The sequence below is a fragment of the Lissotriton helveticus genome, chromosome 2_1, assembly GCF_964261635.1.
Source record: "Lissotriton helveticus chromosome 2_1, aLisHel1.1, whole genome shotgun sequence".
In the NCBI taxonomy this organism is placed as follows: Eukaryota; Metazoa; Chordata; class Amphibia; order Caudata; family Salamandridae; genus Lissotriton; species Lissotriton helveticus.
Window position 1 is genome coordinate 538,120,149 of NC_136059.1, and position 13,700 is coordinate 538,133,848.

Below are 13,700 nucleotides of genomic sequence, written 5' to 3' on the forward strand. Positions count from 1 at the left end.
TTTGCCTGCTTGTGGTCGCGGAATGACATCATTTGATTCGGCTAAATGCACCCAGACAACATTCACAAGTCGGGCACTATCTTCTGGGGGCTACTTCCACTAAATCATCAGTGCATCAGTCTAGTGGGAGCAAGCTGTTCAGGCCTCCTCTGGTCAGTTTCCTGCTGTCACGTTTCACTAGCTGAATGGCCATGAAGTTGAGATATTTGAGAAACTGCCACTGTGGTCTTCGGTGATCAAGCTCTGTCTGGACTCTGGGTTGGGGAGTAGAACAACAAAGATGGAGGTTGCTGATATTTTCTGATGTCCTGCTGTACTTAAGGGACAACTTGCACTTTGCAGATCCTACAGTGGTTTCATAAGACAAACATTTCTTCGAACTCTATAAGACTATGTGCAAGGTCCTAACCATAGAATTAGGTGATATTAAATATAATCCATTTCCCCCATTATGTTGATTAGGGTTACACCCTGAGCAGATTGATGATGAATTCTATGGCGTAATTAAAGTGTGCCTATTGATGGCCATCGTTGCTTCGCAGGGGAGCTTTATTTCAGGCAAAGCATCTCTCTCTGATTTGGGGGTTAAAAGGCATTTTTGAGCCATGAAGTTGCATCTCAGTCCAGTACTCTACTACACACGTAGAGGGGTGGAGAGGACAAAACCACAAATAGTGAAATTTTACAAACAGTGACAAACTCATATGTTTGAAAAAACTGCCCTCACTCACACACAAATGTGTATGACATGCTTCATCATCGGGTCTGCTGCAACGCCGTGGCGTAGCCACGTACAGGGCGGAGCTCAGTCCAGTACCAGTGCCAAAATCCATGCAGTAGGAGGAAAACTGCATCAGCTGCTTTGAAATTATAGAACAGCAGACTTGTTTCATACTAGAAAAGATTTCAGCATTATCAGGGTCAGCGATAGCAGTTCAGCGTTGCATATGGATGTGGTCTTGGACAGTGGACAACTCAGAAAACATGCATATCAAGTTGGAAGTTACAGGTCCCAACACTGGGTCATATTATGGAGCTCTCAATGTATCTAATGAGAGCAGGGCAGTTATATGACAAGTAAAGTCTCTTCCTAGCAAGAATTGTGCGGTCCCTGCTAGATTTTCTTTTTGTGGTCCTAATGGAGCAAACAAAAGTAAGGGCGGCTCTTCTAGTAAATAGATTATGGCTCCTTCCCTCGCTTCCTAAAGTATGATTATCCCTCCAATCTTAGGTCATCTTTGTGGTTTGGTTTCTGTTCTAAGGGTATTCTTGGGGAGAGGAGCGACCACGAACCTGGGGAACTGGGTTCGAGTCTCGGCAATGACGCTGAACCTCCTGTGATTCTGGGTAAATCACTTAATCTCCCCATTCCTAACAAAAATGAATGTGTCCTCATGTAATGCAACTGGTGCTATGTAAAGCGCTCTGATACACGATTCGGGTCAAATTTGTGCTATATAAAATTTTGTGTAAATAAAAATAAATATTCACAAAGGTTCCTGCCCTTTCAGTTAACAGAGTGGAAAATAGAATGGATCCTATATTTCCATACTTGGCTAATTGTGCAGTGTCTCTTTTGTGCATCTTCCTTTACAATTAAAAAGAAAGCTGTCTGACAAGTATGTGCAGAGTACCAGGCCTGTTGACTGGTACTCTTATGTCAGTCTCCCTTTGCCTGGCACCCGGTTTATTCTGTACAATTTCATTTAGGTTTAGCCACATGTGTTTACTTAAGAGAAGAACTTGTGTCCATGGTTCCTGCTCAGTTTCCCATCTCCCTTGGCTTGAGTGGTAGATACACTTTCACTCCATCGGTTATGGGACCTTCTCTGAGCCACCCATCGTGTTTATTGTTAAGGTTCAAAGAAGGTTCAGAGAAGAAAAGGCAGAGGAGATCCGGGTGGTTCAGGAACTGCCTTTGATTAAGCCCGTATTGCCTTTTTTTCCCCCAGAAGTCCCCCAAAGTATTAGTAGACCCTGCTATCATAGTCACGCTGTTTTTTCCACCCACAGGTCTAGTACAGCCCAGTTACCACTTTTCCAAGAGCTGTTGTTCTAGGGGTCTGCTAGGCTTGTCAGTAATGTATTTTGCTGAGATTAGACGTATTTTCATTTCAGAGCTTTGCAGCGTTAGGACTCGTTCGAGAATCAGGCTTTAATATTTCACAAATGATGGATCTGCCTGATCGACTTCTTTAGAGGTTCCAGCATTAAGAGTCAGTTGTTCATTCCCATGTTCTTTCCTAAGAATTTCCTTGTGTCCTCTGTGTCCTACAGTCTATGCCATTTGAACCTCTGGCGGGAAGTTCATTCAAAATTTCTCAGTCTAAATGATGTTCTTGGCGATAACTCTGGTGTAAATTTGGCAACTCTTGGCCAATTTGTGCAACAATGTCCACTTTTTATTTTTCCTTTGGGGCATGTTCGTGTTCAGGGCATTTACATACAACATGGCCACCATGCTTATTTGTTGGGCCCTCGGTGCAGTGGCTAACAAAGATTGTGCAGCAACAGCTTGTTTTTTGGTTGCAATTTTCATAATTGCCGCACAGTAGGTTATTGAGAGATCAAAGCATATTTTCTGAAACCTAGCTTTTGCCCCGAAGTGCCATTCTCCACCTCATAAGAAATATGCAAATGTTTAGGGTCCAGGCAATTTTTAGGGCTCGCCTGTCGATGCGCTTGCGCATAGCTGGCGAGCTATATTGTGGCTTAAACAGAGCTTAACCATCTCGGCGATTTGTTGCTGTGCCCGAGAAAAACAAGCTCAATGCGCAAGCGCATTTGCAAAAAGAGCGTGCACATCAAAGCCACTAGGCATCTCAAGCTTCCCCCAGCCGGCATTTCTCCTCCCCTAGATATTTACTGCACGGCCGGCCGGCACATCAAAGGCTGCTGCTGCCGTGACTCACATTTCTCCTCCCTCCTCCCCTTTCACTGCCCAGGCACGGCTACATTTGTTTGTTTATACGACACTTGTATTATTTTATTGGGCATTTATTTAACTTAACATGGCTGCACAAATTTGTTTGCATACTTTTGCTCATTTTCGCTGTTTGACCAGCAATGTATGACTGTATAAACTTGTTTATTACAGACAACAGGAGCATTCTTTTCTGGATAAATTTAACCCCCAAAGAACCCGCCCCCACCATGCGAGGAGCTTTCAATCAAACAGCAAGCATAGCAGCTGTTTTCCCGGCCGCTTTTCCCCCATTAGCTTTTACTTTAATACACACTTTAGCTCCTTCTTCTTATCTCTTTTCCCCTCTCGCCAGCCACATTTCTTTGCTTCCCTCTCTACCCCTCCCTCCACCGGCTTTCCTTCTTTTTCTTTCCTTCCACATCTCTCCATCCAATTCCCTCACCCTGCTGCTCTCTGTCTTATCTCCTCCCTCTTCCTTTATCTTCTCTTCCTCCCCGGCACAGAAAGCTCTCGTGACCCGCAGCCCCTTCCCTCGCGCCCTCTCCCTCCTGTCGCCCTGATATCTATCACCAGTCCCCGCGCTCACATCATGCTCCTGTCTCTGCCCGCCTTTTCTTCTCACGGTCTCCTCTTTCTGTCTCCATCTTTTACGAACAGCCGTCTCCCTCCCTGCCCTCTTCCCGCAGTCTGCCTCTTCCTTCCCCGCCATGATAAACTGTTATTTTCCATGATGTGCAGAGCAGCACCGCCCGGCCCAGCCCCACTCCCAATCTCGTGTCTAGTTTCAACGGTGCAAAGTGTGTCTGTACTTCTCTCACGTTAAGCTTTAACTGCGTTTCTCCACTGTGGCCCACGGCTGTGTCCGTCCTGTTTTCAGAGCACAATTTTCACAATCGCATGTCCACTGTTGGTGCTAACGGTTAATCATTCCTGCCTTCGTTCTGTGCTCACCCCGACCCCTCTAGCTCTCCATTTCATCATACTCTTGTCTCTTATTTTCTTGCCCTTTGTTTCAAGCTTATTTAAAAGTTTTGTTTTCATTCTTCTGTCCTTTTCCTGTTTTGCATTTTGTCTTCATACCCGTTTCTTCTTTTGTTGGTCCATTTTTCTTTCTTTTTTTCCTTATTTGTAATATCAATACATCTAAGTCACGTAAATACAAAACATGTTGCATTACAAATGCTATAGGTGTCACATTTGCGAAAGTTATAACTATTGGCATTGTAAATGACAAAGCTATTAATTTAGCTATTTTAAAAAATAACACATAAATAAAAAAATGTTAATTTATAAGACCAATAGCTCAAACTTTCCTAATGCGAGCCCTATTGCATTTCCAATGCTTGTTACTTCTTCTTGTTCTCTGGGTGACTGTAAACAGAAACTGGTTCATTGTGTTTCCCCCTTAGTGGAGACTTGGCCTGGAAATTAAGCCTGGACTGTTCATACTGAAACACGACTAAGTTTTATTTGCACAAGATGAGGATGGCGCCTGTCTAAAATTGCATAGTGAGCAAATCACGATGGACAAGAATGTGGCTCTGAGCTACTGTCAGTGGGTGTGACTTTTGCAGGCATCTCAACTCTTGTTTTTGTGTTTCATTTAAACACCATAAGTACGATGGATATGCCAAGATATGAGTTTCTTGAACGCTGTGCCACAAGACTTGAGGTGCACCTCGGTGATGAAGCTCAAAAGGAGCTAAAGCTGGTCTGGGTTTGCTAGTGGTCTCATTCAGAGGGGATGTGGCCTGTCCGTTCGGGATGGACTGGTCTTATTGGGGCAGTATTAAGCTGGATTTGCATTGACTACTTCTTGTCTGGAGTAGCATATTGGGAATAAAATGGTGGACAGGAATGCAGTGCCAACCAATTGCCAATGGCTGAGACCTTTACAATCATAGGCTTAGGAATGTGGGATAGTGCACCGCTTAATCCAACGTTTATATTGTTTTCTGTGCAACCCGGGTATCGTTCCCCGCCAGGAACGTGCTTAATAAACCTTGTAGCAGCAATACTAATTACCTTTACAATCATACATATCTGACTTCTGTATTTTGTTATAATGCCCTACTTTAGATGAATATGCCAAATTGTGAGTCTCTTGGTCGCTGTGCCACGGGGCTCAGTGACATGGCTCGACAAGGGCGAAAGTGCACTGGAGTTTCTTGGAGCCCCATTGAGAGGGGATATGTCCTGGCAGAGCAGGCTGCACTGTTGCTATTGGAGTAAGACCAAGTCTGATTTGCTTTAGGCCAGTTGATGTTTGGAATGGCATAGTTGACAGTAGACTTGAATGTTTATTCAAGGGATTGTCAATGGCTCAGACATTTGCCATCGTTATTTTCTTTCAGCATTGCTCAACAGAGTATAATTCCCTGGTTGACCTCAGAAATAATACACCTTTGCAGTTCATCCTCTACTATTGTTCGTTATATCTAGTAAGTGCACACTTGATAAAGTGCAAAATGCCATTGTGATTTATTCCTTTAATTTGTTTTTGCTTTTTGTAGGTGTTGTGCCAGTCCTAATTTTGGAGGACACCACTATTGCACAACCAGTGCAAATCCTGAACTTCTTAAGGAAAAAGGTTGGTCTGTGTGCATGTGTGGTATTTATGGGTGCGTGTGTATTGCTAGATGTGTAGACAGTTCGAACACCAATGTTAACACTTCACTGGGATTTACAGTATCAGTCTAAACCTATAGATACAGCAACAGGGACAACAAAATCCAGAATGAGATTTCGGAAAAATGCAGGTGATTTATATAAGATCAAATCTCCAGAAATGCAACCCTAAAAATATGTTTGGGAACACCAGCAAATTACAGCTATTGGTTAACGTCTATGTGTGTAGTTACAACATGCATGCACAAAAATGCTCAAAATAAAATGTAACCAGTACAAAGAGGCAAAAACAAAATAATAAGCATATATTGTGCTAACATGTAGTGAAAAATCATGCTGTGGATTTGCTCGTACAAAAGGGGGTGATGATGGACGGAGCATCTGAATCAATCAAACACTCACACCCAGTCAAAAGATCTGGGTTTAATCCATCACCGTTCTTTAGCCGACTCTGACACCCCAGTTCAGACATGGCTATATGCAAATCAGTCTGACCCTGTGCCTCATGGGAACAGTCCAGCTCGAACTGCCAAGCCATGTCTTCCCTGGACCGGAAACAAGCTTCCGAGGACCGGTTTCTGGCATTTCAGCCGTCTTCAGCCCGACTTGCTTGAATCCAGTGGCAAAGTGAGCAAGGGACTCACGTCTGAGCATACCCTGCCACACTTATGGCGGCCAAAAGCGGTACAAAAGGGGGTGGTGATGGACGGAGCATCTTAATCAATCAAACACTCACACCCAGTCAAAAGATCTGGGTTTAATCCATCACGTTCTTTAGCCCACTCTGCCACCCCAGTTCAGACATGGCTATATGCAAATCAGTCTGACCCTGTGCCTCATGGGAACAGTCCAGCCCGAACTGCCAAGCCATGTCTTCCCTGGACCGGAAACAAGCTTCAGAGGACAGGTTTCTGGCATTCCAGCCGTCTTCAGCCCGGCTTGCTTGAATCCAGTGGCAAAGTGAGCAAGGGACTCACGTCTGAGCATACCCTGCCACACTTATAGCGGCCAAAAGCGGTACAAAAGGGGGTGGTGATGGACGGAGCATCTGAATCAATCAAACACTCACACCCAGTCAAAAGATCTGGGTTTAATCCATCACCGTTCTTTAGCCCACTCTGCCACCCCAGTTCAGACATAGCTATATGCAAATCAGTCTGACCCTGTGCCTCATGGGAACAGTCCAGCCCGAACTGCCAAGCCATGTCTTCCCTGGACCGGAAACAAGCTTCAGAGGACCGGTTTCTGGCATTCCAGCCGTCTTCAGCCCGGCTTGCTTGAATCCAGTGGCAAAGTGAGCAAGGGACTCACGTCTGAGCATACCCTGCCACACTTATGGTGGCCAAAAGCGGTACAAAAGGGGGTGGTGATGGACGGAGCATCTGAATCAATCAAACACTCACACCCAGTCTAAAGATCTGGGTTTAATCCATCACCGTTCTTTAGCCCACTCTGCCACCCCAGTTTAGACATGGCTATATGCAAATCAGGCTTACCCTGTGCCTCATGGGAACAGTCCAGCCCGAACTGCCAAGCCATGTCTTCCCTAGACCGGAAACAAGCGTCCGAGGACCGTTTTCTGGCATTCCAGCTGTCTTCAGCCCGGCTTGCTTGAATCCAGTGGCAAAGTGAGCAAGGGACTCACGTCTGAGCATACCCTGCCACACTTATGGCGGCCAAAAGCGGTACAAAAGGGGGATTTGCTCAGCGCCAGGCTTTAACACTTTGAGGCCTCATTAAGAGATTAATGTTATAATCACCAGAAATGAATTGCCGCACTTATAAATACTGTAATTGACAATGCTGCTATCTACACACTTATAGGTTCCATGGTAGGAAATAGTAGAGGAGTGGTGCAAAATCAGTAAAAACTATCACACAACCTGTGAAGTGCAGGTATTATTGGTGTAAAAATCACTGTTGCATGTACTGCTGTGAACACCAGACAGTGAATCATTCTCAAGGAACAATACATTTCTGATCTGCAACAGAGTGTGTAAAAACTATGAAGGCACTGTGCTTTTTACTTGACTATGATGGCCAAGCAACTGAGGCTCATTAGCAAGGGATTAGTCAGTGGAAGGCACGCTCAAGAATGAGTGCACCTAACATGTTGAGAAAACTATTGAGCAAAACTCCTCTTAACACCCCAACCACCAGCCTGTTGAACTAAAATAACACTGTAGGGCATCATGCAGAAGTGCTCGGATTCAGTAGCAACTACCTCAAGCAGTCATCACATCTCAAAAAGTGAGGTGGGGCGATTGAATGTCAGAATATTGAGTTTTTAGTATCTTGCTACCATAATATCAACAACAAGTATTTTGAGACGGTAACAGTGGCGTAACAAAAGTTGAGGGGGCCCCCCCTGCAAGGTACACGGAGGTGCCCGCTCTTCGGGGGCCCTCCCGCACCGCAGGGGCTGCAGGGAACTGTGTTACGCCCGTGGACGGTAAGTATATAATGGTAAATCTAGATTTACTATTTTGTAACTCCACATCTATGTACCTTCTCCTACCTCATGGGTTGAAGGTGTCCTGAAAAAATATATCGATGCCATACCCTGACAGCCTTGTGTCCGTGCCTTCTTCCAGGGACTTGTCTTTGGGAGCTGGATGTGTGTGTGTGTGTGTGTGTGTGTGTGTGTGTGTGTGTGTGTGTGTGTGTGTGTGTGTGTGTGTGTGTGTGTGTGTGTGTGTGTGTGTGTGTGTGTGTGTGTGTGTGTGTGTGTGTGTGTGTGTGTGTGTGTGTGTGTGTGTGTGTGTGTGTGTGTGTGTGTGTGTGTGTGTGTGTGTGTGTGTGTGTGTGTGTGTGTGTGTGTGTGTGTGTGTGTGTGTGTGTGTGTGTGTGTGTGTGTGGATGTGTGTGTGTGTGTGTGTGTGTGTACACACAAGAACCACTTAGATCCACATATATATCATAAATATATACATACCTTTTTGATATTATGGTTGTCGATATTTTTGCTGCTATAGTAAAGGCTCAATATTCTGGTACCATAAGGTTGTATCAAAAACATCAACAACCAAAATATAGAGACAGTAAGTATATATTGGTGAAAACGCATTTTCTATTTCATCTCTATATTCACGTACCTTGAAGATGTATATCATCAAGGTACATATGTGTGTTGAGTATCATTAACCTAAACGTACCTTTTCGATATTTTGGTCATCAATATTTTTGCTGCAATATTAAAGACTCTATATTCTGATAATGGGCATGTCAATAAAATGATCTGACCACTTCAAATAAAATGCAACTATTGACATCTTTGCTACTCCTGACAAAAGAGGATGAAAGGTGGAGGGATTTAATAGATATGGGCTGTTTCAACGTAGTATTGAAGATGTAATCTGGGCCACCCGAAAGGCTGTTTATGATGTCAACTGTATTTGAAGCCCATATTTGTTATATCCTTCATCCAATGTCATGTGCCTATCCTTTTGAGAACACATGCACTCATTTTGTATGGCTGTGATAGTGTGTGAGTTAACGGTGAATCACCAGTACTAAATGCCACTGTGTGTGTCACAGTGACTCCTAGAAGACCATGCATGTTAATTAGGAGTAGGAGAAATCATAGTAAAGGTTACATGTGACTTGGACCTGCAACACATCTGTCAAATTTGGCATTTGGGTACTGATTCTCTTAATCATTTGAAACAATAATGCGATACTCTAACACACTCCCCCCATAAGAAGAGATATCCATCACATTCAGTAAACAATGCATGACAGAAGTCTCCCTAACTCCCAAAATCTCTTAAGACACCATCACCACTGCTTCAAACAGGAAAACCATTACTGCATACAGAAGTACAGATGGTAGGGGCACAGCACTCCCAATACAGATTCCACTCTCAGCATTTAAACTTTGCATAGCCAACACGGTGCCAGAGAGACGCTGTCCTATCGTAGCCACTAATGAGCTGCATGACACCTAATCTTCAGAGGTCCATCAGTGGCTTGACAAAGGGTGGCAGTGTAAAGTTTGCATTTACCAGTGGCGGCTCCTCCGCTAAGGTGGAAGATTGTTGCCCCTCTGCTTTACAGCAGTGCAAAAAAGGAAAAATACACAATGTTAATATAATTGTATTTCTCCATATTAAAGCCAGCTTTGGCGGTGGGGCGGGCTTGGCTGTCGTCACAGCCAGTATGGGGAGCAGTGGTGGGCACTCTCTTAAGTGCGCATGATGGTTTGGCCAAAATGTCATGCTCACTTAGCATGTTCTTCACCCAGCTGTATTGCACTGCTTGGGTGAAGAAAATGCATAGGCTCCCAGCCCCTGTTTGAGTGCTGAACAACGGCGCTCAGTCAAATTACGACATTGTTGTCATGCTGGTGACAGTTGCGTCATGATTGTCTTAGGGGAGCCTGCGTGCTTTCTGCTTCTAGGACTCGTCTGGAAGAAACGCTAGAAGAGACGGCTGTGAAGAGGTAAGTGTATTTTTTTTTTCTTTCAATTCCCACTGCCCCTCCACCCCACCCCCTGCCATCCCGATCTGTGCCACCGGCCACGGCATTTACTGCAATATCTTGGTGGCATATGTTAGCCTGCTGGACTTCTGTGGCTTCATGCAAGATTATCTTCACTCCTGTCCTCAGAGAGAACAAACAGCTAGCTTTTGTATTGCAATTTGTCTATCCTATAATATCTACTGCTTCTTTTGCAATGCATTATTGTGGAATAACTGTGTCTGTCTTGATGTCAGAAGGTAGCCTCTAACACCCTATGTTTTTTCTGTCGATTGGATTACTTTCTTTTCTACAGCTTTGCTGCGTTACCCCTTTTATGCTTGATTCATAATTTTGCCCTCCTACGGTCCTCTACTACTGCTATTCTTTTAGTATATCTGGTAATCTTTTTTACAAGTTTGTGTTCCTCAACCTCATCATTATCATAACCTTATTATCGATCACAAAGATCTTAAAAAATACATCACAAAAATACATACATACCTTACAGGCACAAATAGGATTTTAAAATGCCAAAAATATATATCAACTTATAAAAAGGAACACTTAAAATCCCATGTCAGAGTAACAACCATATAAAACAATACATATCATTAATATATTAAAACAATTATTACGTACTATAAACTAAGTACATTGCACGGGACACTTTGAGCGTTTGACCCATAAATCCAACAGGAATTAAACTAGGCCAAATACCCCAACTCTGCTAGTATCTGTGCTAAGTATTCTAAGCACCTCTAAATAGTGGCCAGGTCCAGTGAAACTACACATGGGCCCTCAAATTCTTATAATCTGTACAAAAAATAGCAGATGGACTAAGGATTCAGGACTTCCTTAACAAGCAGGACATCTAACAATAGAAAGAGCATTACTATGCCACTTGCTAGAAAACAGTTTGGTGGGGAGAGTCTTGAACTGAGTTGAAAGAACAATTTCCGTGCTAATGGAGGAACAATTTCATCAATGGTATTCTCAAAAAGGGGGAAGGATTTAAAATCTATGAACTCTCCAGTGAGTGAACCCATATGGCTTGACCCATTCTTCACTAGGACAAACTCACAATAAATGGCCTTAACCATCCTTCTCAAGATCAAGCATCTCCTCCGAGTTAATTCAATAAAAAGCAGTTCCTCAGTAATTCCCCAAGGGAGTAAAAGCGGGGAATTTTATTTACCTTGTACAATGTCATAAGATGCCCAGCGCCCACTCGGTAAGGGGTAAGCTCCTCAGTCGTCCATAGACTATGCCACAGGAATAAGTGCTTATAGTCCGGCTTATGAACAATTTTTTGGGGGCCAAATCAAGGAATATAGGAGCCAGGGGAGTACTAGCCGGTAGATTAAGAAGTGATCTTATAAAGCAATGTTCCATCACAGAAAGGCAATCGATGTTCCCACTTCCCCGTAGTTCTACTCCATACATAACTGATGGCTAGGGCTTTTGTACGAGATATTTCTAATTCTGGGACCACTTTCCTAGACATCATTCTTCTGTGGATTCTAGTTATATGGGCGGCCTGCTGGATTAGAGACAGGTGAGCTTTCTCTATAAGAAGGGTCCAGCAAAGATTCAGTCCCCAAATAATCCAAAATAGAAACCAGTTCAATAGTGCGATCCCCTACATGCATACATCTCTTGGGGCTCTTCATAATACCCTTAGAAAATAGTATATCTTTCATTTTTAAATCATTTGGCTCCAGACCACGCTCATCACAAAAAATATTTAAAACCATTTAATAACTGTTGGAGCCCTTGGGGAGACTTTCATATCAGTAGCATATCATTGGCAAAGAGAACGGCCGGAGCTCTACTCTCTCCGATTTTTGGAGTATCACACGCATCTCTATCGAGAATACCCTCTACCCCAATGATAAATAACCAAAACAGGGTAGGTGCTAAAGTGCACCCCTGCCAAAGTCTACATTCAATCATAAAGGGCTCTGTTCAGTTCAGTTCAGTTCAGGATTCTTTATTTGATGATTAAAAATCACCATAAAAGCACAAACATACAATATATATATATATATATATATATATATTTTTTTTTTTTTTTAAAAGAACCATTAAATTAGCATATGAATCCCAATATTAATACAATCAAAGTCACTGAATATAAAAATGACATTTGTAGACATTAAAACCCATCGCTAAAATGTTACAGTCCTCCCCCCCCCCCTGGTTGCCCTTAATCGAACCGCCACTTTGATGAAATTATTAATACAGCACAGTGTGAGAGGGTCAGTCGCTTGTTGTAGATAAACCAAGGCCTCTTGGGCACATTTCATATTAGCTTCTTTTAAAATATCAACCAAGAATCTATGCCTAGGCTTTGAATAAAATGAACATAACAATACAAAATGAAGGGAATCCTGCGGAGACCTATTGTCGCAGCCGCAAGTTCCCTTCTGCTCAATTGTAGTTGAAAACCCTAGTGGTGACGCCAATAAATACGGTAATAAATTGAGCGTAAAACGGCACATTAAAAACCTATCCTGGGCATTGTGTATCAGGTATAGATATGGCTCCATTCCCTCTGTGATCTTAATAAGGTTATAAGCACACACCGTGGTTTTAGCCCTTTCTAACTCTGTTCTCCGTGTAACTTTGTGTGCCAAGAACGCTTTTTTTACAATCATTTTATGCTGGGGGATAATCACTGCCGGGTCAACAAAGAGATTCCCGGAGCCCAGGGTTTCTAGTGCAGTCTTAACATAACTGAGCCACGGGATTCGCATCCATTTGTCTCTGCCCAGGCAGTCATTCAGGATTTCCCTGCTTAAGGTCGCCTCTGGATTAACCCAGATTTTTAGCCAGGCTAAAATTGGCCTGACCTTCACCAAATCTTCAAGGTAGGGTATCCCCAACTCCCTGTGTGCAATTTCTGCAGCTAAACTTTGTGGAGCTTTCAGGACGGATCATAAATATTTGTTCTCATCCCGTTGCAGTTGGCAAATAATCACAAAGCCCCATACCTCTGCCCCATAAATGACTTAGCACCATCTCCCCAACCTTCGCCCGTAACCTGCGATTGCACCGTTCGTAACATTCATCTTACGGCAACGTTCCTCCACCAAACAATTCCATTTTAATGACCCGTCAAATAGTAAGCCTAAATACGAGAATGATTTAACTTTCTCTATTTTATGGCTCCCTATCATGAAGGTACATTTAGTGCAGGGTTTGTTGCCAGCTGACAACACGTAGGATTTACCCAAATTAACAGACAGGTCTAATGAGCCCATAAAAAATACAAAATCATCAATTAAGATCTGTAGACTCTTTGGTGTACGTGCGAGGAGGACCGCATCATCTGCGTAAAGTAACACAGGAACATGACGCGACCCTACTCGTGGGCAATCAGATCCCAACTGTAGGAGGTACTGCTCCAAGTTATTAATGTAAAGTGAGAATAAAAAAGGCGCCAAGATACATCCTTGGTGTACCCTGCTCCTACAAGGGAAGGAGTCTGTGCGTCCGCCCTCCATGTTGTACCTAACTTGTGCTGAGGTACTACTATGCAGCTCTCTTAAAATGTTGATAAGGCCAACCCTCATCCCCATTCTGGTCATCATGTCCCAAAGCTTGTCCCTATTTACATGATCAAAGGCGGCTGCCAAATCCATGAACCCCATATAAATAGATTCCTTACTAGCCTTGGTATAT

General features: G+C 43.4%; 1 protein-coding gene across 3 annotated transcripts in view; it reads left to right on the plus strand.

The window, feature by feature from the left end:
- Window positions 1-13,700, plus strand: part of MTX3 (metaxin 3) — a 166,593-nt gene that overhangs the window by 67,572 nt on the left and 85,321 nt on the right. For all 3 annotated transcript variants that reach the window (XR_013607047.1, XM_078675201.1, XM_078675200.1), the window contains exon 3: window positions 5,440-5,516. Coding sequence is in view for 2 of the 3 variants with exons in the window: in XM_078675201.1 (XP_078531327.1) it covers window positions 5,440-5,516 (77 nt within the window). In the remaining variant the exon portion in view is untranslated. The remainder of the gene's footprint in view (window positions 1-5,439; window positions 5,517-13,700) is intronic.